Genomic DNA, 25,654 nt, shown 5'->3' with positions numbered 1-25,654 from the left:
TGTTTTTAGTACGATTTACATATAAATATATTCTGTGTTGATGATGGCTGTATTTAAAAACAGGCTGGACAGTTTCCTGACAACTCAGCACTGGACCTTCGTGTGAGTGTGAAGTGGTCCAGCGCACGGCTGATTGTACGGCCCACACTTGCCATCTCAAGAGGCGTTGGGAATGAGGATTCCCTTAGGTCAGGCCCTCAGAGCTGGGTCAGGAAGCTTTTGGCCCAGTCTCTCCCTGCGGGGGAACCAGTACAGATCAAAGTCCACTGATCTTGCATCACAATTGAGTTTTGGCACCTGTGGGGGCAGAGCAAGAAGGGAATGTGCAGCAAAGATACTTGGGTTGGCAGGGTGTCCCTCACCTTATGCTTCAGTTTTAAGAGATCTTTGGTCTGAATTCTTACTTTTCTCCCATGTGTTCTTTTTAAAAGTTCAGACTCATAAGCTCTTCCTTCCTGGCAGCATTGTTAGTGTCAGAGTTTTAAGTGTCCACGGGGGCAGGCAGCACTGACCTTAACCTCCCAGTGCCTTCCCCCGCCCTCCTCTGCTGGCATAAGGGCTCAGAACGGCTTCCTCCTGTGGTTGACCAGAAACCACTCTGCTGCTACTGGAGCTCAGGCACTGGTTGGCTGTGCCCGTGCTGGGCCTGGGCAGGGACAGCTGCATGGCTCTGGCCATATCTGCCTCTTCCAGGGGGTAAAATGAAGGCCAGAGCTGCATTCTGATCCAACCCCCTGGCTGGCTGTTGGGACGCCCGCCTTCTGGGATGTTAGCAGGCCCTGTCTAACAGGTGAGTCTCTCCCAGGGTGGCAGCTGAGACTCAGAGTTGGGCAGCCCAAGGTGCCTTGTGCCCTCCAGAGCCCCCACCCCTGCCACCCGGCTGCATTTCTGTCTGGCCTCTTGTCTAAGAATCAGAATGAAACTGTATCTTCCACATTCTTAAGTTGTCCCTTCAAAGAGCTTTGTCTGAACTTCTGAATGACGCTCGGTTATCAGCTCCTTGACCATAATTTGGTCCCATGTTTCCCAGCCCTGCTGGGTGGTCCACGGCTCTGAGCATCTCCCTGCTGTACAGGACTCTCCCTGTCAATAGGTGGCCACCTCCTTTCCTTGGAAAGCACAGGACTGAGGGGCAGTGCAGGACTGTGCCCACGCTGTGGCGCAGACCCCATTCCCCATTGAGGGAGCTGAGGCCCCGCTGGGTGGATAACTTGTTCAGTAGGTGGTTGTCTGGGGGAAGGCCCCTCCAGGAATGGCCCCATTTTCCAGTTCCCAAGCTGAGACTCTGTCCTCCTGTCCTACACTTCTCTCAAACTTTTCACTAAGGGTTTTCTTATCGATTGATCTTTCTCCCTCTTCTTCCCCCACCCCCTATTTCTGGGGATTGAACCCAGGGTGCTCTACCACTGAGCTACACCCACAGCTCATTTTATTTATTTTTTATTTTGAGACAGGGTCTTGCTGAGTTGCCGAGGCTGGCCGGGAATTTGCCATCTTTCTCCCTCTGCCTCCTAAATCAGTGGGATTTTGGGCATGTACCACCATGGCCAGCTTTATTGTCATCTTCTCCTCCTCCTCCCCCAAAATCCTTTTGTCCTAGGGATTGACCTCAGAGGTGCTCTACCACCAGCTTGTTTTTAATTTTGAGACAGGGTTTTGCTAAGTTGCTGAGGCTGGCCTCAAACTTATGATCCTCCTGCCTTAGCCTCCTGCATTGATGTGTGCACCGCTGCACCTGACTATTGATTTCTTACTTTAAAAAATAGAGAAGAAAATTCATAGTTGGATCAGTTGCTGGAGCCATTTCCATGGTTTTGTTTTTGCTTTTCCTAACTTCAAGTGTCCCATGTCTTTCAGAGCAGAGAGAGAAGCAAGTGCTTAGAAAAAAGCCGTCAAACACATAGCTTCCACGGTGTGACAGAGCTGTGTAGACCAGGGGGAGTGTGCCGGATCCATCCGTCTTCCCTGCACCTCACCCCTGCTCCGGGGGCTGGGGTCCTGTTCCTGACTTCACTGGGCATGTCTGGGTACCCTGGAGGGTGTCTGGTGTGCAGTGGGGACTAGATGGAGTGCTCCGTGGCCCCGGGCTCTGTTCGCAGGCTGTCTGAGAGCTGGGCTGGGTGTCCCTGGAGATGAGGAAATCATCTCCAGGTTGCGGTCCTGCAACCCAAGAGGGGTCTGGAGATGCTTTAGTTTAATCAGCTTAACTAGTTGACATTTGTATAAGCTTTTTTTTTTCTTTTGGTCACACTGATTGGGTCAGCCCCTTCTCACTCCCCACCCCCACCCCCACCTCAGTCAGCCTCCTCTTATAGATAAAGAAACTGATCAGGTGTTTTAGTGAGGTCTTCCTGCTGGGAGATGGTGCTGAGCCCCCATCACGGGACCCCAACACGTTCCTCCACTGAGGAAGGAGGTAGGTTAGTGTAGGGACCCAGGGGTTGGGTCTGGGGCCTCATAGCTCTTTCCAGCTCCCAGTTCCCTCATCTGTACAAAGAGCATCAACGTGCAGGGCCGTGCGTGTCAGTCACCTGCACCACTGCTTGCTCAACGTAGGTGTTACTATTCGGCCCAGGAATCAGCGGCCCACTGTTATGGGGAAGGGGCCAGTTAAACCATTTGATACTATTTAGAAATACCATTTGGACCTGCCCTGTCCTGGACCTGCTGAATCACATTGTCCTGGCAGGGGGAGGACCAGGCTTGTGTGTTTTGTACTGACCTTGCTTAGCATCCGGGAATCTTGCCATAGGTGATCCCTTGGACCAGCCTCAGCTCTGACCTTTTTGCATCATAATCTGCATTTTAAAAAGATCCCAAGGAAATCCAAGTGCACATTAAAGTTTGAGCAACTGCTTCAGGTTCAAAAGAAACAAAACAAAACCTCAGTGCACACAAATGTAGCACCCACACCCTCTTGGGGAGGAGTTGTTCCCTAGGGGTTTAGCAACCATGGAGTGAGCAATCATGTTGAAATACCCGACTCTGTATTTCAGGGAGTTCTGGAACGTGAACAAGAGATAAGCTAACCTGAGAGTGGCGGGACCCGGGCTGGTGGTGAAGGCAGGTCTTGAGGGTGGGACAGCGCTAGACAGAGGGCTGGATGCTGTCCATTTGGGTGTCTGGATATCTGCAGTCTTCTTGGGAGCAGGGCAGAGGTGCTGGCTTTGGGCTCCCCACCTGCCCATCAGCCGCTGAGTTTCCTGAGCCTGTCCCTGTGACAAAGGTGTCCCGAGCCTGTCCCTGTGTCCCGAGCCTGTCCCTGTGACAGAGGTGTCCCGAGCCTGGCTCGCAGGAACCTTCAGGAGTTGGAGCGCAGCTCGCCAGCTGGCACCTCCTCCCTCTCCAGGCTGCTCTCTGGGCTTCAGATTTCTCTCCCTGCCGCTTTCCGCACTGACCTTGCAGCGTGTCCTTCCCTCTGGACAGGGAGATGGCTAGTTGAGAAAGAAACGCCCAAGGGGCCAAGGACAGGGGTTGGGAAACAGAAGAAAGTCCATCTGTGTATTTGTGGGGAAGTGCAGATACTTGAAGAGCAAGAGAGGAAGGCTGGCGGGCCAGCTGGGCGGGCCTTGGATGGATGGAAATGTCAGGCGTCCCGTGGACACTGACAGAGACCATGGGCCTTCCTCTTGGTTTGGCCATGACAAGGGCCATCTTGGGAATGGATCTCTGGAGACACGAGGAAGACGCAGAGGGGGAGAGGGTCTGACGTCAAGTCAAGAGGCAGATTGGTCCCCTCTGTGCAGGGACAGTGGGCGGTAAGCTGGCAAGTTCTTCCGGGCATTTTCTAAGTTCAGTTTCTTCTTCAAGCCTCAGTTTCCCCTTCTGTACACCTGTGTGTGCAACCATCTGATAGCCTCCTAAAGCCATTGCAGGTTTGCTCTCGCCCTGTCTGGTGGCATTCCCGGCGTATGGAGGGTGCGCAGGAGCCTTGGTTCCTCCTCCGCTCTCCCACGCCCAGGCTGGGCCCCACTTCCAGTATCTCCTTCCATCAGCCTTGATGCCAACCAGGTTCCTTTTCTCCTTGCTTCCTCCTGTCCTTTCCCGAAAGCCCAGCCTCGTTGGGAAGTTGGAGGATGGAGTCCATGGAGAACAGATTCATACACTGGGCCCTAAACCTCGGCAAGAACAGAGGCCAGAATAAACAAGCCCTTGGGTATGCTTGGGCCCGCCCCGGCCTCTTGCCTCTCAGGCAGCTGCCTTGGGTCAGGACAGGCTTGCCTCACGGTTTGTGGCTCGCAATTGCCGGGAAGCCAGGAAGCCTTGGGTCAGCCCTAGCTCCCCACTTTCTCACCGTGGGGCCTTCATCCGGCCAAGGCTTAGTTTTCCCATGTGCCAAAGGGGAGACTGTAATGGAGCCCACCCCGTGGGGTTCTGTATGTTCTCGTCTGGAGCCAGCCAGTCCATTACACTGTTGGCCCGTGAGAGCCCAGGTGCTCACTGCTCTTGTTCCTGCTGCAAACAGCAGCTACCACAAATGTGCTACTTAAGAGGTGGTGGTCGCTGGCCTAAGCATGATACAACCACCAAGCCCTTCTCAGTGGGTCTAAGTTACAGTTAGAAGCAAGGAGCTCCCAGCACTGTTGTGCACGAGGGACTGTAGATAGTGATCCTGTACCGGCCATCTCAAAAGGCAAGAGGAAAGAATTTTGAATTCTTACCACAAAGAATTGATAAATGTTTGAGGAGATAAATAGGATTAAGCTGACTTAAAGATTAATTAATATATATATGTGTATCAAACACTTCATGGTACCTTGTTAAAATGTACAACTTTTATACTTTTGGGTATTAGTTAAGACGTTTTGAATTAACTCGCTTTATGCTTATGACAACTCAGTGATGGAGGGGTGCCCGTTGCCCCCAGTTCAGGCAGGACACTGAAGTGCAGTGAGGCTAAGTGGTTGTCCAGTTACTAATGGGTCAAGCGGGGCCTGACTCTCCACAGTGGGCTCCAGGGTCTGCTTTTGTTTCTCTGCAGTGAAGGGGATCGAGCCCAGAGCCTGGTGCATTCTAGGCAGGTGCCGTGCCCCTGAGCCAGCCCCCAGCCCCAGAGGGTTTTTATTGGTGCTACTATTACTGGTAGTGGTTTTGTACCCAGAATTCAGTAAACCTGGGAAGAAACCAGGCGAGGTGAGAGGCCACACTCTCTCATGGCTCTAGCTGTGCCCCGAGGACCTCCACCTGTTCCTGGGCTAGAGTCGCCCTGCTGGTCAGGTGACCTGTGCTCACAGTTTAGATGGCTGTGGGTGTGAGGTGCACGGCTCTAACGCAGCAGCCTGGGGCCTCTGTCGTGCCACGGGCCACTTTCCCTGCTCCTGGCAGCAGGATGGTCCCTCTCTACCAAGTAGCCTGTGATTTTCCCAGGCACAGCCTTGTTTGCAGGGCAGGCCCCCTCTCCACTGACTTCCTGCACAGAAGCCCAGCTGCCTAGGAAGGAGAGGGAAGCTGGGGGAGCTGTGACACTTTTCTGAGACATGTGTGGCCGTTTCTCGCCAGGCAGGAAGTGTTTGCTACCTTAGACACGGCTACCTGCTCATGTCTGGCCTTCCTTGTTCCTTGTTTGTATCCCAGGCTCCCAGGCAGTTGGAAGATGCTCACAGTGGCTGTGTGTGTGACCCTTCTGGGCTACCTGCAGGCCCAGGAGCTCCAGGGACATGTCTCCATAATCCTGCTGGGAGCAACTGGGGACCTGGCTAAGAAGTACTTGTGGCAGGGACTTTTCCAGCTGTACCTGGACGAGGCCGGGAAGGGCCACAGTTTCAGCTTCCATGGGGCTGCCCTGACGGCCCCCAAACAGGGCCAGGAGCTCATGACCAAGGCCCTGGAATCCCTTTCCTGCCCCCAGGACGTGACTCCCAGTCGGTGTGTTGAACTCAAGGGTCAGTTCCTGCGGTTGAGCCAGTACCGCCAACTGAAGACACCCAAGGACTATCAGACTCTGAGCAAGGACATTGAGGCTCAGGTCCAGCGGGAGGGCCTCCGCGAGGCTGGCAGGATCTTCTACTTCTCGGTGCCGCCTTTTGCCTATGCAGACATTGCCCGCAACATCAACAGCAGCTGCCGGCCAGGCCCGGGTGCCTGGCTGCGGGTTGTCCTCGAGAAACCCTTTGGCCATGACCACCTCTCAGCCCAGCAGCTGGCTACAGAACTTGGGAGCTTTTTCCAAGAGGAGGAGATGTACCGTGTGGACCATTACCTGGGCAAACAGGTGAGCTCCAACTCAGAGCCTGCCAGGGCTGGGTGTACCTGGTCCCAAGGCCCCCACCAGCAGGGCGGCACCACTAATTGTGGAACCAGGCTGGAGGGCATTGTGAAGTCTGAGCCACCCGGCCTCCCTGCGGTGGGCAGTAGGTGCACGTAGGTGCAGATCACCAGCCAGCCGCAGGCAGGACTGCTGGTTCTTGTCTGTGTGTTCAGCCTCTTGCTCTTGCTGTGTCCGACGTTTTTGATTCTCGGCCCGTGTCTGGGCTGATTCCCCGTATTGTCCCTGCTTTTCTACAGAGGTGGCTCAGGGCCTCTGCTGTCGGAACCCGGTTTTCTATTGCGGATACTATGGGACTTAGAATTAGCTTTTCTGTCTTGTACCTGTCAGCCTTAAAAAAAAAAAAAAAATTTTTTTCCTTTCTGAAATCTGTTTTGATCCAGAAGGTTGGTGACAAGATCTTAAAACTGAATAGGGGCCAGAAGACCCTAAGTCTGGGTATCTGAACCAGGCTCAGAGGCAGGAGCTTAGGGTGATCTCCTGAGGGATGCAGGTCAGCAGCCATTTCATTCTGCACAGGCCTCGGGGCCTGAGGGTGTCCAGTCCCAGTGACACTGTCAGAGAGTGTACTGCACCTGCCCTCTTTGGTACGTGGGCTGCAGAGCCAGGTCCTGTGTGGTACACCAGGTAGTTGCCCAGGCAAAGGCTTTGCTCGTCACCCACTCCTGTGTGCAGTTGCCATAGTACTAGTCACAAGTAGTGGTCCCCAGACCTGAGCCAGTCCTGGTGAGGTTCTTACGTCTCAACTGCAAAATGAAAAGCAATACCGAATGCATTCAATCTGAAGTGTTCATGCTGTGTTTTTGGCATTAAAGTGTATTTTATTAAAAATTGATAGCCATCGAAGATAAATAATTTTAAGTATGCTCTTTTTTTTGGCTGGTAACTCTGTTTTGGTCACTTAAAAGCATGTGGAGTCTTTACTGGGCCACAAACCCCTGAAGTCCAGAAGCCACTGGCCAGAGAATACCAGGGAGTAGAAGGCCTGCAGCCCTTAGGGCCAGGCCCTCTTCTTCATCCTGAGAAGGATGACCATCATGACCAGGCTTCCTCCCTGACAGGTGGTGGCTCAGATCCTGCCCTTCCGAGACCAGAACCGCCAGGTCCTGGACGGCCTCTGGAACCGGCACCACGTGGAGCGGGTGGAGGTTATCATGAAGGAGACAGTGGATGCAGAAGGTAGGTGTGCGGCTCCTGGGCCTCGCGGGCTGGTATCTAGGGAAGCGTGGGCCCCTGCACTCTGGCCAGCTTGACACCCAGGGAGATTCTGTGCTGGTGTGTGGGGTCTCCCTCCAGGGCCTGCTGTGTGCATTTGCACGGGGCCAGCCCACAGAATGTATGCTGGCCCAGCCCAGCTCACCCCTGCTGCCCACAGGGGGCATTTGGACCAGCAGTGTACGCCTGGCACTGACCTTTGAAACAACTGGCAGGCGATAAATGCTGGCAGTGACCTGGGTGTTCCGTGAGCGTGGGGGTGACCATCAGAGCTGTGCGAGGGCTTTGCATGCTTTTGTACCTGCGGGAGTGGCACTCCTGCGGGGGAAGCCCCCCCGCCCACCTCCCCCCCAGGTGTTGGCTCAGCTCCATCCTCCTTCTCGCTGTCCATAGGAGGCCTTGCTGCCTGCCTTGTGAGGCCCACACCCCACTCTCATGGCAGTCCCCTCCCCTCCATCTACAGTGCAGCCCTTGTCTTGAACTTGTCCTATGTCTGTCCTGGGACAGGGGGTCCCAGGGGGCACCCACCCTGGAAGTCTTAATCAAATGCTGAACGGATGGTGTCAACCTGGGTTGGGAGACCCGAGGGTCAGGCCTGTCTTTGCCTCTAGCAGGTGACCTTGGTACCTTACTCCCTCATCTGTGAATGGTGACAGCTAAGGTGGCGTGGGCTCTGGCATCAGTTAGCTCAGGTTTGGAGCACTGACTGCATTTAAAGCATTGGTTGTTACCCAGTGATAATAAAAGTGATTTTTATTGTCTCCTTAAGTCCCCCAACAGCCGTATGAAGTGGGGACTTTACTGGTCTCTCTTACAGATGGGGTTTGGTGGCATGCCCAAGGTCCTTAGCAGGAGTCGTGGAGGCTGGTCCTGGGGACAGCAGTGCGGTCCTGGCTCCCGGCCGAGCACACTGCAGGGTGCCTCAGAGCGGCCTCCTGTCCAGCCAGCCCTGTGGCCGCCTTCCGCAGCAGCAGGGCCATCCTGGAGGCCACTCCCACGCTCTCACCCTGCAGTGTGGACCTGGCCAGAGGGGAGGCCTTGAGCCTTTGGACCTGGGGCACCAGAGGCCTTTCTCTTTCTCTTTCTTTCCTCCGGGGCTGCTCTTCGGCTTTTTCACTTTGGGCCGGGCCTCGGGTGGTGGGCGACCCAGCCTCCATGCCCTGCCACCTCACAGACTACTGGGGATGAGGGACAAACTCCCCAGAGGATACAGGCAGGCAGTGCCATGGGGCAGGTGAGGTGGGAGGGTGGGACTTCTGAGCCGGGCCTTGGAGGACGTCTTTTAGAGGTGCTGGTTTCTCCACTCCAGGACGCTCGTCAAAGAACAGGTCCTGTTCCCCCTGCTCCCACTGTGAGCCTTCATGGTCTCAGGTCCTCCTGAGCCCTTCCAGATGACCCCTCCTGGTGCTCAGCAGGGCTCAGGCGGTGTCCTGAGCCTGTGTATGTGATGTGCTGCTACAGGGCTGCGCGTGGCCTGGCCCTGCTTGAGCTGCACAGTGGAGCTGCAGATGTGGAGCAGGCAGGAGGGGCCCTGCCACCCTGCTGCATGCCAGTGGGTGGCGCCTGCGCCTCTCTCCGCTCTGGCTCTGCCCAGCCCCTGATAGGGATGGAGGACTGGGTCTCTTCTCCTCTTTCCCCACAGCAACTTCCTTTGCCTGCTGTGGGGTGGGAAGAGCCGCGGTGTCTGGCAGGCACACTTACCTTGAGTTCTGCCGCCTTGTGTCACGTGCCATTAGTGGCTTCTTTGCAGGATTGTGTGGAGCCAGGGGCCAGGCAGACTACAGGCCTGACTGTCCTAGCCAGAAAGATTGAGGACCAGACTTACTGGCCTTCTCTTATAGAAGGGCAGGCAGAGGCCTGGGCAGGTCTCCTCCTGAGGAGAGCCTGTGGAAGGAGGATCTTGGGTTTGAACCCAGCACCTGCCTGGGCTGGCTGTTCCTGTCTCAGGGAGAGGTCTGGGGACCATGTCTGCAAGGCTGCTGCTGTGGGTGGCTCTCATGGCTCCAGAACTGGAGCAGGGTGCTTTCCACTGTCAGGGCACCACGCCCTCAGACCAGAGCAGGACAGGCAGTGGGGGCTCCACCGTGCCCCCTGCCAGGGGCTGCAGCCACGGAGGGTGGCCTCAGTGGGACTAGTCCGGATCCATTTCTGAGAGAACAGGCTGGCAGGCCTGAGGCTTCCTGGGGTCTGGGTCTCACTGGTCAGTCTGTTTCTCTGCCAGTGGCATGTGCAGGACCCCAAACAGTAACAGGATGGCTACCTGCTGCCAGGCCCACCTCGGCCAGGGGTACTCTGAAATAGGGCATCTGTGCGTGTGTGTGCCGAGAGAACAGGTTTTGTCTGCACCCCAGGAGGTGGCTGGTGCAGCTCTGGTGAACCCAGCACTGCTCACACCATCTCCCTCGTTCTGCTTTGGACTCTAATCCAGGCTAGAGAGGGAGGACAGTCCTGCGGACCTGCAGCACCACCCCTACGGCCGGCCCTGAGCCCCATGTTGGGGCCCGGTGGAAGGCAGGCTGGAGCAGAGAGGACCCTCTGCCAGAATTTGGTGGGCTTGGGAGGCCAGCGCCACTGCCGTGGGCCTAGCATGGGTAGGAGTTTCTGAGGCAGAATTCCAAACCCCGCAGTCGGAACATTAATCATAAGGACCAATTTCACAGGCCATTCCCGTCTCACCCTCCGCCCCTGCCAAGCCTCTGGTAGACCCCTTCTCCTTCTCCCTGCAGAGTGCAGCCCTGGCTGCTCCCTGTCCAGAGGGGCCCAGACTGCCCCTGTGTGCCCAGAGAGGCGGGCTGCGAGCCGGGCTGGGGCTGTGGAGCTCTCCTGGTCCCTGGGAAGCAGCCTTGTAGCTGCAAGGTCATTTTCAGTCTTCCCGATCCTGTTCACCCACATCCAGATGGGTGGCAGTGGCTTCCCCAGCTCCTCCCCTCTGTGGCTGGGGTTTTTTTTTTTTCTTCCTTTCGTTCTGCCGCAGCCTCTGGCCAGGAGGAGTTTGCTGCAGAGTCAAGGCTGCTGCACCAGCTGGGGGTGGCAGGGGAGGAAGGGACGAGAGAATCCTTCAGCTGGCCTCAGCAGCTCCCTGACCTGGGTGGTCCTCCCAGCAGCCCGGCCCCCGGGAGTCACAGATTCCCCTGATAGCAGCATGGGCCATAGAAGTGACCTTGGCCAGGTCACTCGGCCTCTGTGTGGCCAGGACCCCTTGTTTGGCCCTCATGGCAGCTGCAGACCAGGTCTTTAATGGCAAAGGTTCAGTGGTCAGAGCTGGGCCACCTGTGCAGCTGAGGCTTGACCGGGTCTCTGGCACCTGTGAACCCGAGCTCCTGCCCAGCGCTCCACAGCCTCCCCTCGCGCCCGTCCTTAGTGGGCCATCCAGCCAGGAGGTGCCCAGGGGCAAGGTCTCTGCTGCCCCAGTTTTTCCTCTGGGTAGAAGCCTTTTTTTTTTTTCTTTTTTATGAAAAAAGGAGGGAGACTTCCTGAGGATGTCCCTTCTGCTGGAGAGGGTCGCTGTCCCCTCACAGGGAAAAGGAGCACAGCACACGTTTACCTTTGAGGGGTGGAGTGACCTTTCAGTGCCTCTCACCAAGGGACCAAGGCAGCCAGGGTCCTCCCAGATACGCACCAGCTGTCCTGCCTTCCGCCTGTGTGCCCAAGGCTGAGCTCGCTCTGCGGGCCAGCGCCTCTTTCCGGCCCATCTGCCATGCTGTCTGCAAGGTGAGCTGGGGGCAGCTGTGGGCCTCCTGTCCAGAGAAAGTGCCAGCCAGCTGGCCTGCCCTCGGCTCGGCCCTCAATTCTTAATTTTAGTGATCCCAGAAGATATTGGTGGGGACGGCAGGTAGCCTTTAGTTCTTTTTTTAAAAAGTATCTGGTTTGGGGCTGGGGCTGGGGCTGGGGCTCAGTGGTAGACCACTTGCCTAGCATGTGTGAGGCACTGGGTTCAATTCTCAGCACTGCGTATAAATAAATAAAATAAAGGCCCAATGGCAACTAAAAAAAAAAAAATGTATCTGGAGGCTCGGGTTGTGTGTGGCTCCGTGGCAGAGCGCTTGCCCAGCATGTGTGAGGCACTGGGTTCGATCCTCGGCACCACATAAAAATAAATGAATAAAATAAAGGTCCATCAACAACTAAAGATAATAATAATAAAAAAAATCTGGTTTTGCTGGGAAAACCCAGGTCTCCGTGGTATGGAAGCCATGCGAAGGTTTCCAGTTCTGTTCTGAAGGCTGTGACCTTTTTAGCACAACCTCTGGGTAATGCTGAGAACCCCTGCTGCCTCTCTCTTGGGGGTGGTTTTAAGGATTAAATCAGATAATGTTCACAGAAATATTTTACAAATGGAAATGCTGTCCTCCTTCCAACTTTGGAGTGCGGTATCCATAGTCTATTCCACGGGACTTGGGTCAAGTTGTTATATAAGGACCTGTAACTGGTCTGTAATACTCGATTATTCTGACCTCATCTTTCTTTCTATCTCTCTCTCACACACATATACGTATTTAAATCTCCCAGTATTGATCTCTCTCTCACACACACATATTTAAATCTCCTTGTGTTGAAAATCTGTGTAATATATTTCAGTTCAGTTGTTTATTCCCCAGAATACGTGGTATAAATTCTGTCATTAGGCATTTTGATTATTTCCAGTTTTTTTGCAATTTTAGGTAATATTTTCTAAGTATTTTAAACAATTGAGGTAGAACTTACATACCATAAAATTCACCCTGTGTGCGGACCAGTGGTTTGGTGTTATTCACAAAGTTGTGCAATCACTACCTATTTCTAGGAAATTTAAGAGCATTTCCATTTCTTTCCCTTCAAGCATAGTTTTGCGGTGGAATTAGGAAGCCAAGAGCCCTCCAGCCTTTCTTCCATCTTGTTAGACAAGCTGCCTGGTGAGGGACAGAGCCGCAGGCCTCCCTGTGTACCTGGGACCTTGGACTTGCACAGACGGGAGCCACGTTCACGGGGTCTCCTTCCAGTGGTCCAAACTGCTTGTGCTTTCTCTGTTCTTTCAAACCTGGTGGATTTCAGCCCTCAGCCTTCATCCTGGGAAAGGGGGCCAGGAGCCGACGCCTGGCGGTGGGGGGAGAGTGCATCAACAGCAGGGCAGTCCTCGCCTCCTGCCTCGTGCTCAGCGCACGGTGGCCTCTCCTCTCGAGGTCTCAAGTGCAACTACAGAAGGCAGAGCTGACCAGGGTGGGAGCAGGGTCCATAAAGGCACAGGCTGTGCTAAAAACGGGTGCACCCCTGGGAGCTTGAGATGAGGGAATCAGGAAGCTCTCCTCCACCCAGTGGGGAGCAAGCGCATGGCGTGCGTGCTCCCCAGGAATCGAGAATTGAGAGGATAAAAATAGGAAAAGAGCCACTTAGGGATTTGCTAAATTAATGAATAGTAAGCAGATAACAGAGCTTTTAAGGACCCTGTTGCTTTCTCTCCATCAAAAATTCATCTGTTCTTAAAGCCGTGAGTCCCCTCTTTATACTTCAGTCTACTGTAGCTTATTGATTCTCCGAGACATGATTGTCCATATTTGAACATCTCTGAAGGAGGGTTTGCTGTCGAGGGTGGCTTGGTTGATTGGCAGCTGGTTTTTTTTGTGTTTTTTTTTTTTTTGTAGTTGTAGGTGGACAGATGTCTTTATTTTACTTGTTTATTTTTATATAGTGCCAGGGATCGAACCCAGTGCCTCACACATGCTAGGCAAGTGCTCTGCCACTGAGCTCCGGCCCGGCAGCTGGTTTCTTAGTGGTGATAAGTAGCCGTGCTTTCCGGCGGTGACGGCGGTGACGGTGTTTCAGGTTGGTGGGACCCGCTCCATCGCCAGCCTGTGTCGTCTTTTCCGAGCCCTGGCCTCACACCTTCAGTGGCCCTTTGGGTGCCTTCCTGGTGCTCTAGAGTCAGCAGGTTTAGAGCTGACACCGTCACCGTACTCTTCCCACGAAACGCCAGCTACTTCTCGTCACCACTCTATTTCCAAATGGCCACAGTGTCCCCTGATTGCCTGGTGGTGGTGGCCTGCCTCTCCCAGCCCCTGCAGTCGTGGAACCCCCAGCCATGTTTATCCAGCCTTCCTTCCAGGCAGGCAGCCTCCCCACCCTGCGTCTCTGTTAACTCCTCCGTCCCCACAGCAGCCCTGCCAGGAAGGTACGGTGGGTAGTCCACGTAGATGTGTGGCAGTGTCACCTGCCTGAGATCACGGGCCAAAGACGGGATGTAAGCCCTGGCCCCAGGTCAGGAGTCTGTGAATTTCCCCCCGGTACTGGGGATCGAACCCTGGGACCGTGCACTCTAGGCCAGCGCTCTGCCCCTGCGCCAGATCAGGAGTCTGGATGCCAACGTGGATCCAGACGGCCACCAGGTCGTTTTTATTTGTCCACTAAGTGATGGCTTTGCATTCCACTGTTTCTCACCGCTCTGCCTTCCTTGTTTCCTTCGGATGCAGCCAGCGCTGCCTCGTGGATCCCATCGCCACACCCCATCTCTGCCGGCTCCGTCTTCCTGAGCTTCCTCTTTGCTCGTCCACCTCCCAGCTCTAAGACGTTTGTGTGGATACGCAGGTTGAGGATCCTTAATTTGAAGGGCTTGGGACCAGAAGTATTTTGGATATTTTTAAGTTTTGGGAATGTTGGCACGTGTGAGATACCTTGGGGACAGGAGCTGAGTCTAAGTGTGAACGTCCCTTAGTTTCACCTTACACATAGCCAGGAGGTGATTTCATACTAATGCATACAGCCCACTAGTGCACCTGCATTTTGATTGTGACTCGTCACAAGGTTGGGCATGAACTTTTCCACTAGTCCTGTTGTGTGAGCACTCAAAAATTTCCAGTGTGGAGCATTTCAGATTTTCAGATCTGCACATGGAGGCCTCGGCTTCTCCGTTATAAACAAGATGTGTTCCTAGCAAAGCAGTCTCTCTCTGTCTCTCTCTCTCTCTCTCTCTCTCTCTCTCTCTCTCACACACACACACACACACACACAGACACACACACACACACACACTTCTCTGAGGCAGAACAGTTTTTAGAAATCTGAATTATTTGTGCATATTTAAAAATTAAACAAGGGCTGGGAGCGAGCTCAGGGTTAGAGCACTTGCTTCACATGCACGAGGCCTAGGGTTCAAATCATACTTAAGGATCCAGATTTCTGCATTCTCCTGAATAACTGGAAGATGGGCTTCCCCTGGGTCCACGCTCCTGTGAGGCATCCCTGGCTGCATCCGAGGCGAGATTAACCGCCCCCAGCATACACACCCGGGGACACAGGCCCTGGAGGCCTCATCCGTCCTCTCCAAACTGGTACTGGCTGTGGCTTTGGGAACCCTGACCTTTGGCTTGGACCCTCCTTTCCAAGCCCAGCTCAGCCCCTTCCTTCTAGCACCCCCATACACTGTTTTTGAAGCTCGGAGCTCAGGCCTCTTGGCTGCTCACTGAGTTTAATATTCTCTTACACAATCAAGGAGCAGGGAGGTAAAGGGAGGTAAGTAGTAAGAACCGCAGGCTCTGGGGCCAGTTGCCTGGGTTGGAATCTCCTCTTCACCTGTTCAGCAACTGTGTGAGCGTGGGCACGGAACCCAGCCTCTCTGAACCTCACTTTCTTTATATTTTAGATTGGGGTGGTAGACACTGTAGTTGGGGGGATGATGGCAGGATCTCCATAGACATTGTTATTGGGAGGACTACATTATGAACGTTCATACTTTGTCACTACCGTTGTCACCTTTTCCTTGATGTCTTAACAACGATATCGTAAGGACTTTGAAGACCAGAACCGTGGCCTACAGAGCTCAGCCATGTTTTCTCAGTGGGGATACTTGGCGTTTGGGCTGGTGTAGTTGGGCTGATTGTCCTGCGTACCTCAGGGTCAGGCTGCCTGGCCAGAGCCACACCCTCAAACTCTGGCTTGAGTGGACATCTTCATAGGGGTCCAGGGTGCCTCCTATACGTGAGTGGGCTGCTGGTCGCATTTCTTTTTCTTTTGTCTTTTTTGGCACTGGGGGCTGAACCCAGGAGTGCTTAACCACTGAGCCTATCCTCAGTCCTTTTTATTTTTTATTTTTGAGGGAGGGTCTCCCTAAGTTGCTGAGGTTGGCCTAGAATTTGGGACCCTCCTGTTTCAGCCTCCTGAGTCACTGGGATTACAAGCGAGCACCACTGCGTCCAGCTGCTGGCTGCGTTTCTTGCCCACAGTGCTGTGCTGGTACCTCTGCCAAGAGTGGCTTATTGGGCTGAATTCAGGGCAGATTGTTCCACCAGCTACGTCCTGGTCCCAATTGCCATCCAGCTGGCCGGAGAGAACACAGGCCAGGACCGGGTCAGGGCAGGTGCCAAGGACCCAGGGTGGCCATCTGCAGGAATGTGCTGGGCCCTGCAGGTCTGAACTGGGGCCCACACCTTCCTGTCTGAATTAAATATCAACTAGATGCCAGATCAGAGAGAATGCTTACAAATACAAAATATGTAAAACCATGGTCCAGCGAGCCCTAGCACATCTCCAGCTGGTTTTCACTTTTATGTACTTATTTTGAGGTGCAGGGGATGGAACCCAGGGCCTCATGCTTGCTGGGCAAGGGCTCTGCTCTGAGCTGCATGCCCAGCTCCTGCCAGTTGTTTAAGCAGAACCTCTCATCTCTTAAGTAGCTCTGGATTCTATCCCATTCCTCTCCCTTACTTTTCCCAATTTTGGGTGGATTATTTCTTGCTTGTCTTTACCCTTCCTTGTGTGTCCGATTCCCTGAGCATGTGCTGCTTGGTTTCATTGGGGCATCATACGCTGTCTGTGTCCGGGTGTGGGTCTTTCTGTCTTTCGTGTGTGTGTGTGTGTGTGTGTTGTGCTGGGGCTAGAACTCAGGGCCTCACACATCTGACTCTGTAGCTGGTACCTGTCCCCGTAGGACCTTTGCAGTGTAAAGAGTGGCACCGTCAGGTGTTCCGTACCTCGCCAGGCCCCGGCATTGCCACTGCCCAGGCCCTGTGCCAGTGTTCTCCGGGGCTACTTCCTGTTGCCCTGTGCACCTGCCAGCTCCATGTCTCCAACGTCTCACTGGAGCTCCTGTTTTCCTCCTGCACCGTTTGTTCCTCACTCCGTCTTCCCATCTGCCTGTTGCCCAAGCCCAGGTTCTAGCACCTATCTTTGGTCCCTTCTTCTTTCTCACGCTTTCCCTGTCTGTCAGCTCCAGCGGGTGCCCCTTCTCCTCCCCTCAAGGCAGCTGAGCAGCCTCTTCCGTGGTCTCCCTGCTTCTCCAACCTTCTCCCCCCAGCAGGCTAGACCCCTCCTCTAACGTGGGCTGGGTCTGGCTTGCTTCGAACACTCCCGTGGTTTTGCCTGGAGCCTGGAACAAAATCCAGCCTCCTCGCCTCATCCCGCCAGCCCTGGGCTCCTCCTCAGCCTCAGCACCCACTGTGTCCATCCTGCTGGCCTTTATCTGCCCCGGGAGGCCCAGCTCCTTCCTGCCTCAGGGAGGGTGCACTGCAAGGTCCTGCAGCTGATCTGCTGCTCCCTGGACGCCTCCTGTCTCAGAGGGGCTTTCCCTTTCCCTTCTGTCGCAGTCTGTACTTCTGTTTCCTTCCTTTTTCTCCTTCCCACTTTCCCTCCTTCCCACCTCTGTGCAGTTGCCCTGGGTGTGTGTGTGCACCAGGCCATCGGGTGGCATTTGTCACCCCACTAGGTGGCAGGATGCAGAAGTAAAAGTCAAGTTTGCTGCCGAGATCAGACACTAGGAAGGGGCAGTCAGACCAGGGCCACAGCCCGCTCCTGTGCTGAGCCTCCTGCCAGCCCAGCAGGAGCCGGGCCAGGGCCTGGCACGTGTCTGCACACGCAGTCTGGCACTGGAGCCTCCCCACACGGATTCCTGGAGGGGCTCAGGGACCTGGCGCCTTCTCTTAGGGGATTTCTCGTGGAAGGGTGGTGGCTCCCAGCCTCCCCTTCCCGTCCCTGTTCAGGTTTGCCCTGGCATCCCTCCTTGGCACAGGCCCTCTGGACTGAGAACAGGGATGCCAGGACAGATGTGGGGGGTCCTCTTGACAGAACCTCCCTCCCGCTCAGGTCGCACCAGCTTCTACGAGGAATACGGCGTCATCCGCGACACCCTGCAGAACCACCTGACGGAGATCCTCACGCTCGTGGCCATGGAGCTGCCCCCCAACGTCAGCAGCTCGGAGGCCGTGCTGCGGCACAAGCTCCAGGCCTTCCAGGCCCTGCGGGGCCTGCAGAAGGGCAGCGCCGTCCTGGGCCAGTATCAGACCTACAGCGGGCAGGTGCGCAGAGAGCTGCAGAAGCCAGACAGCTTCCACAGCCTGACACCAACCTTCGCAGGTGGGCTCCAGGGCCTGGGCTGTGGGGCGGCCAGCAGCTGGAGGCGGCTTTCCAAGCCCAGTGCCCTTGGGCTTGAGTGGCAGGGACTCGGGGTGGGACTTTCACAGGAATGCTCAGTGCGTGGCAACCGGCCCTGCCCCTCTGACCTTCTACAGTCTAAGGCAGTGGGTCACCAAGGGCACTCTCTGGGCAGAGGACGTGCTAAGGACGTCCTGTTTTCATGTTGGCCTCTGTTCAGGCCCAGCCCACGGAAGCTTCCAGAGGCTCTGTGAGGCTTCTGTGAGGCTCAGACCGGGTGCTGCTCTCATGGAGCTAACATCTGGCCACCCAAGGGAGGTGCAGACCTGTCAGGTATCGCCAGACACACTTCCTGTGAGTGCACACACTGGCCAGCAGATGCCCACCAGAGCCATTCTCTGGACAGTCCCGGAGGCTCCTCACTTTCCGGGAGAGGGCTGCCTCCTCCGCAGGGAATGCCCACAGGGGAGCTGCAGCTGCTCGTGGAGCCTGTTTGAGGGACTGGGCATCAAACATCACCCCACTTAATCCCCGCACGCACAGACCCGTGAGGCAGGCGTGGCTGTGGTCCCCGCTCCGCAGGTGAGGAAAGGAGCGGCCAGTGAAGCCCTGCAGCCGAGCCAGGCTGGAGCCTGGTGTGGAGGGCTGTCAGCTCTGGCGCACCAGCAGGACGTGCCCCACACGGCCCTCCCCGGCCTCCACCTCAGGCCTTGCTCAGGGCATCCTGCAGGCTCCCAAAGGAGGGATGTGCCTTCCCCTGCAGGACGTCCCCTGCCCCCAGGTGTCAGGATCCCTCACCCTGCTAGCCCCATGTGGGACTTCTCAAGTCTCCAGGCTGCAGGTTGTGAGGCCAGTGAGACCAGGGCTCCCGGAGGGGCTCCAGGGAGCGGGTGTCACAGCCACGGAGTCGGCCCCTGGCTGGTTTTGAGCACTGACTGGGAAGAGGAGCGGGGGCAGGCAGATGAGGACAGCACAGAGGTGGACGGGCGCCTCCGGCTCCTGGGGCTGCGGGGTCACCCTCTGCCATTTCCCCACTGCAGCCGTCCTTGTCCACGTGGACAACCTCCGCTGGGAGGGCGTTCCTTTCATCCTGATGTCCGGCAAGGCCTTGGATGAGAGAGTGGGCTACGTTCGCGTCCTGTTCAAGAACCGGGCGTTTTGTGTCCAGAGCGAGAGGCACTGGGCCTCGGAGCAGTGCCAGTGTCTGCCCCGGCAGATCATCTTCCACATCGGACACGGCGAGCTGGGCCACCCTGCCATCCTGGTCAGCCGGAACCTGTTCAGGCCGTCGCTGCCCACCCAGACCTGGAGGGAGGTGCAGGACCGGCCCGGGCTCCGCCTGTTCGGTCGCCCCCTGTCGGATTACTACGCCTACAGCCCCGTGGGGGAGCAGGATGCCTACTCCATCCTCCTGTCGCACATCTTCCACCGCCGAAAGGAGTCCTTCATCACCACGGAGAACTTGCTAGCCTCCTGGGTCTTCTGGACCCCCTTGCTGGACAGCCTGGCCCGTGAGGCCCCACGCCTCTACCCCGCGGGGGCCGAGAGTGGCCATTTGTTGGACCTTGAGTTCAGTGGTGGCCAGCTCTTCTTTTCCCAGCAGCAGCCAGAGCAGCTGGTGCCAGGGCCAGGGTCTGCCCCAAGGCCTAGTGACTTCCAGGTTCTCAGAGCGACATACCGAGAGAGCCCGCTCGTCTCCGCCTGGCCTGAGGAGCTGATCTCGAAGCTGGCCGAGGACATCGAGGCCACTGCAGTGCAGGCGGTGCGGCGCTTTGGCAAGTTCCACCTGGCGCTCTCAGGTGGCTCAAGCCCCATAGCCCTGTTCCAGCAGCTGGCCACGGGGCACTTCGGCTTCCCCTGGGCCCACACGCACCTGTGGCTGGCCGACGAGCGCTGCGTCCCGCTCTCGGACCCGGAGTCCAACTTCCAGGGCCTGCAAGCTCACCTGCTGCAGCATGTCAGGGTCCCCTACTACAACATCCACCCCATGCCTGTGCACCTGCACCAGCGGCTCTGTGCCGAGGAGGACCAGGGCGCCCAGACCTACGCCAGGGAGATCTCAGCCCTGGTGACCAACAGCAGTTTTGACCTGGTACTGTTGGGCATGGGCACCGATGGGCACACGGCCTCCCTCTTCCCACAGTCACCTGCTGGCCTGGATGGCGAGCAGCTGGTGGTGCTGACCGAGAGCCCCTTCAGGCCACACCAGCGCATGAGCCTCAGCCTGCCCCTCATCAACCGTGCCAAGAAGGTGGCAGTCCTGGTCATGGGCAGGAGGAAGCGTGAGATTGCCATGCTGGTGAGCCGTGTGGGCCACGAGCCCAAGAAGTGGCCCATCTCAGGCGTGCTGCCTAGATCTGGCCAGCTGGTTTGGTACATGGACTTTGAGGCCTTTCTGGGATGATGCGGACATCCTCTCCCTTTGCTTGTTCCTGGGCTTTCTCTCACCTGCCGTCTTCCTGCCCCCCAACCTTCCCACCTGTCCAATGTGCCCAGTGTCAGGCCCAAAGGCCCCTTCCCAGCCCCTGTGACCATTGGTCCCACCCGGTTGTGATGGGCAGGTACAGAAACAGGCGAAATGGGATCTCTGCTCTTGAGGTGCTTCAAATCCAGGTCAGGAGAGAAACCTCAAGGAAAGACCCCCAGCAGTTACACATCAGTATCAACCAGGCAAAGAGAGATGGGAGACGCAGCCAGCAGTCAGAAGAGGGAACGCAGTGGGCGAGGTCCATCAGGATGCAGTGGGCGAGGTCCATCAGGGGTGGTTTCCCAGGGAGGCAGTCCTTGAACTGGCTCCTTTGGAGAGGGCCTGGGTTGATAGAGAGAAGGGTACAAAGGCCCCCTGCGTGCTCTGCCCTGTGTCAGGGAGGCTGCAGACAGTCCCAACACCTAGCAGGCCAACCCCTGCCTCCTCTAGCCACCCCCTCATCCAGCCTCTGCACATTCAGCCAAACGTCCAGTCCTCTTCCAGGTGCCTCCACCTGCTCTGTCTCTGGGTGCCTCTGTCCTCTGGGTCCCCAGGCCCTTCCATTTCCCTGCTGCCCCTCTGCCTCTCCCTCTATAGAGATAAGGGTTGGTAACAGGAAAACAGCAATAAGTTCTGGGACCGCAAAAGTCCCCAGAAACCCTTAGTACCTGTTAGTGGCTTCTTTTCTCAGCTGAGAACTGCCTTGCCCTGGGGGGTGGGGGTCTGGCTCCCCAGTGCCCTCAGGAAGGACCTGACCCTCTGCCCACTGTCCTCTCTCCAGCACATCCCCCTTCTGGTTCGTCCTGGGTGTGCATGATTCAGCCATTCCAGGGATCCCTATGGTGACAGGGTCATTCACATCTCAGGGTACCTCGGTGGGGGTTTCCACTCTCAGTGGCTGTTTTGCCAGGGAAGGTCCAGTTACGTCATTCGCTGATGTGGGGAGATGTGACATGAAGGGACTCAGATCAGGTAGCCCTGTGGGGTGGCCGCGTCTCTGCCCCTTTCTGAGGGCTTATTTGGCCAACTGGCTGCAGTAGGGGACAAGCTGATGGCAGCCCTCTTCACATCACCTCTCAGGCCACCTGGCTTGAGCCTGCTGACCTCCTGTCTCCTGGCCTCTCCCACTGCACTGCCAACGCCTTGCCTAAGACTGGGCCTCAGTGGGTGGCCAGTGTAGGGGTCTCCCTGAAACCCCCAAGGTCAGGGAGGGTGGGTTCTGAAACTGTTTCCAAGAAAGCCAACAACAGAAAGCCAAGTTCCCCGGACACTTGTCCTTTCTGTTTCCACTGCCCACTTAGTCATGCCCACAAGGCCGGGGAGGGCTTTCAGTGGTGAGGAGCATCAGGAAATCTGTTTCTCTACTTTCAACTGTTTACACTTTTTTCCAGGCTACAGATTGAAAACAATTCTCAATTTCACTGGAGGTGTGTGTGTGTGTATGTGTGTGTGTGTGTGTGTGTAATAGTTGCCCAAGCCAGAGCTCCCACGTGAAAGGCAACCTTAAAATTCTTACTTGGTCCTCCAGCGACCCAGTCCCGACAGAACATCTCTCTAAGAGAGCTGCCCCTGGCAGAGAAGCACCTAGGCTGGGGGTGGGGGGCATTTTATGTAGCACTCAGGGCCCTTGATTGCAGCCGAAGTTCCCCCTCTGGCCATGAGGGGGCGCCAGCACGCCGCCACCAACCTGGCCCTGGCAGCGATCCCCAGCCAGGCCAGCGCCGGTTCTTCAGTTCTTCCCATTTCCTTTCATTTCCCAATCTGCCTCCCTCGGAGCTTGACCGCAGCACGCCCCCATCTGTTCTTTAAGGACTCATTCCTCTGTGGTTGCAAAACCAGAGCGAAAGGGGCCTCCACGTGCCCCAGTATCTCCAGGAGCAAGGGTGAGTGGGCTTTGTGTCACCGTTTCTGAATAAGAGTGAGTCACTGCCAGTCAGGGGCCAGAGTGTCCTGTTCTTACTCAGGAGTGACTTGCCTCAGAACTGCCCTTTATCTGTGGAGAGTGTGCAGGAGTCGTGGGGCACGAACGCCAAAGACTTCCAGATCAGGAGCCTCCATCGATCATATAGGAGGGTCATATCGCCAGGGTCTGAGTATCCCTGGCTCCCCCCGCCTTTCCCCTTCACCCAGGGGCAGGCAGCAGAGCGGCCCAGAGCCAGGGCCACCGAGCATGGGCGCCTCAGCCATTTGGACTGTGATCCGCAATATGAATCACGACTCAGTCACATCTGTGTACAAATGTGTGTCTCATGCCAGTTTCACAAACGGATTCTTACCCTCAGGACCTGGGATGCCCTCTGTTTTCTGTTTTTTCATTTAAAAAGTGCTGCTTGCAGTCCACGGGCTTGAGTTGACACAGAGCTTGACAAGCCCCCACCTAGTCCAGCTTTCTACCCTCTTAGGAACTCAGGACGCCCAGGCTCAGAGGGAGGTACATGGGCAGTTCCCACAGGTGGGCAGCCCTGCGGCTGGAGCCTTCTGTCCTGCAGCTCCCACCTGGGGCTCCCAGCGATGGAGGACCGGAGGCAGCTGTCTAGCCTGGGCCTTGGGATGTTTGCCCTTGGCCTGGCTCAGGCAGAGGTAATCTGGATGCTGCTCCAACCTGCTGGCGCGAGGCTCTGCTGCAGGGTCGCTCCCTTCCTTGGGGAGGGGTGGGAGATGGTGACGAGGCAGTCTGAAGCGGGAACCTGCAGCTTGTCTGGGAGATGCTGTGTGTTCTTCACAGAGGGGCCCTTGCCAAACACTGCGCACAGCACCATCTTGCTCAGTCCTCTGGAAAGCTCGACGTGGGTGGTGGCACCCTTGGTTACTGATGGTTTTAAACTGAGCACAGGTTAAGGATGCTGTCTGGTGACCACCGGCCAGCCCACAGCCCCACTCAGAACGGGTCTCTCAATTCCAGACCTTGTTGCCTGCACTGGGCAGTGCCTCCTCCTCTCCCGTTGGTGGGGTCAGTTTCTCTGGTCAGGACTAGTGCACAGAGGCCCCTCCTTGAGGGACCTTGTGAGTATCTGCAGAGCAAACATTATTGCCACCGGTGTACAATTGCCTCAGAGACTTGAGGGACCTTCTGGTGGTTGTAGCTGGATTCCGATTTCCCACCTGGAGGGCAGTGTTTCTGCTAACTACAAGATCAACCGTCTCATCTTGTTGACCTCCTGCTCCTTGCTCCACAGAAATGCTTTGTTCCCACTCTTGGGCCCCCAAATCAGGAGCACAATCAAAGCTTCCTATTGTTTGGACTAATAAATCAGAAGATTTCCTGGAGGGTTTTCATTCCAAAATTTCAGTCCCTGGTCCGAGAATTCCCTTTTGTCTGTCTTGCTTCCCTCCTTTCCCTGTTCTTCAGAGAGCTGGAAGAGAAGGGAAGGGAGAAGCTTCCAGAAAAACTTGCAGGGCTGTTTCCTAGAATTTAGTCTTCGGAAACATTGTTTGGTTCTCCTACAAATATGTGCCACCTCACATAAGCAGCCCTGCAACAGCTTTGCCCAGCCGGGCCGTTATCTGAAGCAGATGGGCCCTGTGTGCCGTTAGCCACTGGTGGGAATGTGCCCGGCAGTGTCTGCGTCAGGAAAGGAACCCGTGGCAAGGAAGGGCATGGGATGGCCTGCTCAGTCACCTCCTGCCTTCCCTGAAAGCAAGGCTGCAGAGAGGCTAAGGGCCTGAATAGGCCGCTGCGTCCAACATCCTGGGCCACATGGCCCATGAGGGGCACTGACCCTGGCCTCGCACACCCCGCTCCCTCCAGCTGTCCCTGCAGCTGTTCAACACCAGCACCCAGACCCTGAGGACACAGGCACTTGGTGATGGCTTTGTGCAGGGGCGGGAGGCAGCCCCTGGGGTAGGAAGGTCTTCCCCAGAGCCTTGGCAGCTGATGAGAACCCAAGAGGTCACCTGAGCCAGCAATGCAGTCTAGACTTCTTGGTGGGCTCTACTCTGCTCTGGGGGCCCTGAGCTTTAAGCTGGAGGCACATCTGTGTCCTCTCGTCCACCCACCTGCTCCGACCGTGCACCCACTGAGCCCCTGTTGTCAGCCCAGGGATCAGCCTGCACCATCCAGCCTCCATTTGGTGGCTCGGGGCCGGTCCGGGCTGGTCACTGGCTTGTGCTGCTTCCTTTCTGCCACACACCTGAGGGTGCCATGTCCTGCAGCCCTTCCCACTCTGGAGCGGAGCTGGCCCTCCCATCGCTTCAGTCTGCCCTGTGAGGAGCGCCTCCCATGAAGGGACCGAGCCCAGAGCAGCATCTGTTCTTGAAGATGCCTCCCGGGAACATGCACACCCCGGCCCTGGGTACTGTCAGCGCTCCGTGGCGGTGGGTGTGAGGGAGAAGCTCCTGGGTGCTCCTGTCCAGCTGAGCCCACTCCTTGGAGCTGAGGGGCTTGTGCCTCTCAGAGAGTCTGGCAAGACACGGAGCCAGCAGTGCCCTGCATGAGACGTCCCTCCAGCCACCGCTGGGGAGGAATCCGTCTGCAAACGGGTCTGGGGATGTGCCTGTCTGTGTGTGACCAAGGCGGGACGGAGGTTTGGAACACTGGATTCATTAGTTCTGCTTACTCTGATTCCCAGGGATGAGCTTTCGTTAAGCCCTTGCGTTGCTCTCGGGGTGCTCTGAAGGAAATCTCTGCATCTTTCTGTCCCTTGCTATGGGAGGGGCAGAGAGCTGTGGGTTCCGATGGCTGGTGGCTGGCGTGGCAAGTGGAGGTGCGCAGCGCCACAGCTGCGTGTGGCTCTGGTCTTTGCCCCCCCAAAATGAAGCTGGTGGGACGGGAGGCGGGGGAGGGGCCCTGGGCCGCAGTTCCCAGAACTCCTCTGCCCTTGTTTTCCTGGGACATGAAGCAGGCAGTCAGCTCCCCCACTCTCTGCCCACTGTGCCCACTGGAAGAACGGGGTGGGAGTGGGCACCAGGGTTGTCCTGCCCTTGCCTGGGGGGAGGGAGGAGCTGTGGCTCCCACTGGAAGCTTGAGTTGGACTCGTGCTGGGGAGCTGGGGCCATGGACAACCAGCGTGTGTGTGTGTGTGTGTGTGTGTGAGTGTGTGTGTGTGTCCGGGGCTGGCTGTGACCTGGACTGTGTCCCTGCTCTCTGCCCCACACCGGGCAACCTGGGATCTGGGCCTCTGTGGGGGGAGAAGAGGGAGGTCCTCTTTTTGGTGGAGGGAGTCAGTGGGTGTGACAGCCACCCACTGCCCAGCAGCAAGAAGGAGCCCGGCTGTCGCTACCCCTGGGTTTTATGGAAACTTAACAACAGCTAACAGGATGAGACACATTCAGAACAAAAGCCTTTTTCGACCTTTCAAAACAGTTTTTTAAATGCCTTTTTCTATGTCAAATGTGACATTTATTTTTTAAACAATAAAGTTGTTTTGCCAGAA

The 25,654-nt window shown here is 56.3% G+C and overlaps 1 protein-coding gene across 1 annotated transcript; it reads left to right on the top strand.

Moving 5' to 3' along the window:
* The first annotated feature begins 547 nt into the window (after positions 1-547).
* On the top strand, positions 548-25,654 carry H6pd (hexose-6-phosphate dehydrogenase/glucose 1-dehydrogenase). The gene is made up of 5 exons (XM_015501433.2): positions 548-790; positions 5,575-6,211; positions 7,327-7,444; positions 17,528-17,797; positions 18,856-25,654. Exons 2-5 carry the CDS (start codon positions 5,594-5,596, stop codon positions 20,217-20,219), a joined length of 2,370 nt encoding a protein of 789 aa, XP_015356919.1. The 5' UTR covers positions 548-790; positions 5,575-5,593; the 3' UTR covers positions 20,220-25,654.

The sequence above is a fragment of the Marmota marmota genome, unplaced genomic scaffold (assembly GCF_001458135.2).
Source record: "Marmota marmota marmota unplaced genomic scaffold, marMar, whole genome shotgun sequence".
Lineage (NCBI taxonomy): Eukaryota > Metazoa > Chordata > Mammalia > Rodentia > Sciuridae > Marmota > Marmota marmota.
This window is presented reverse-complemented; position numbering and strand designations above follow the sequence as displayed.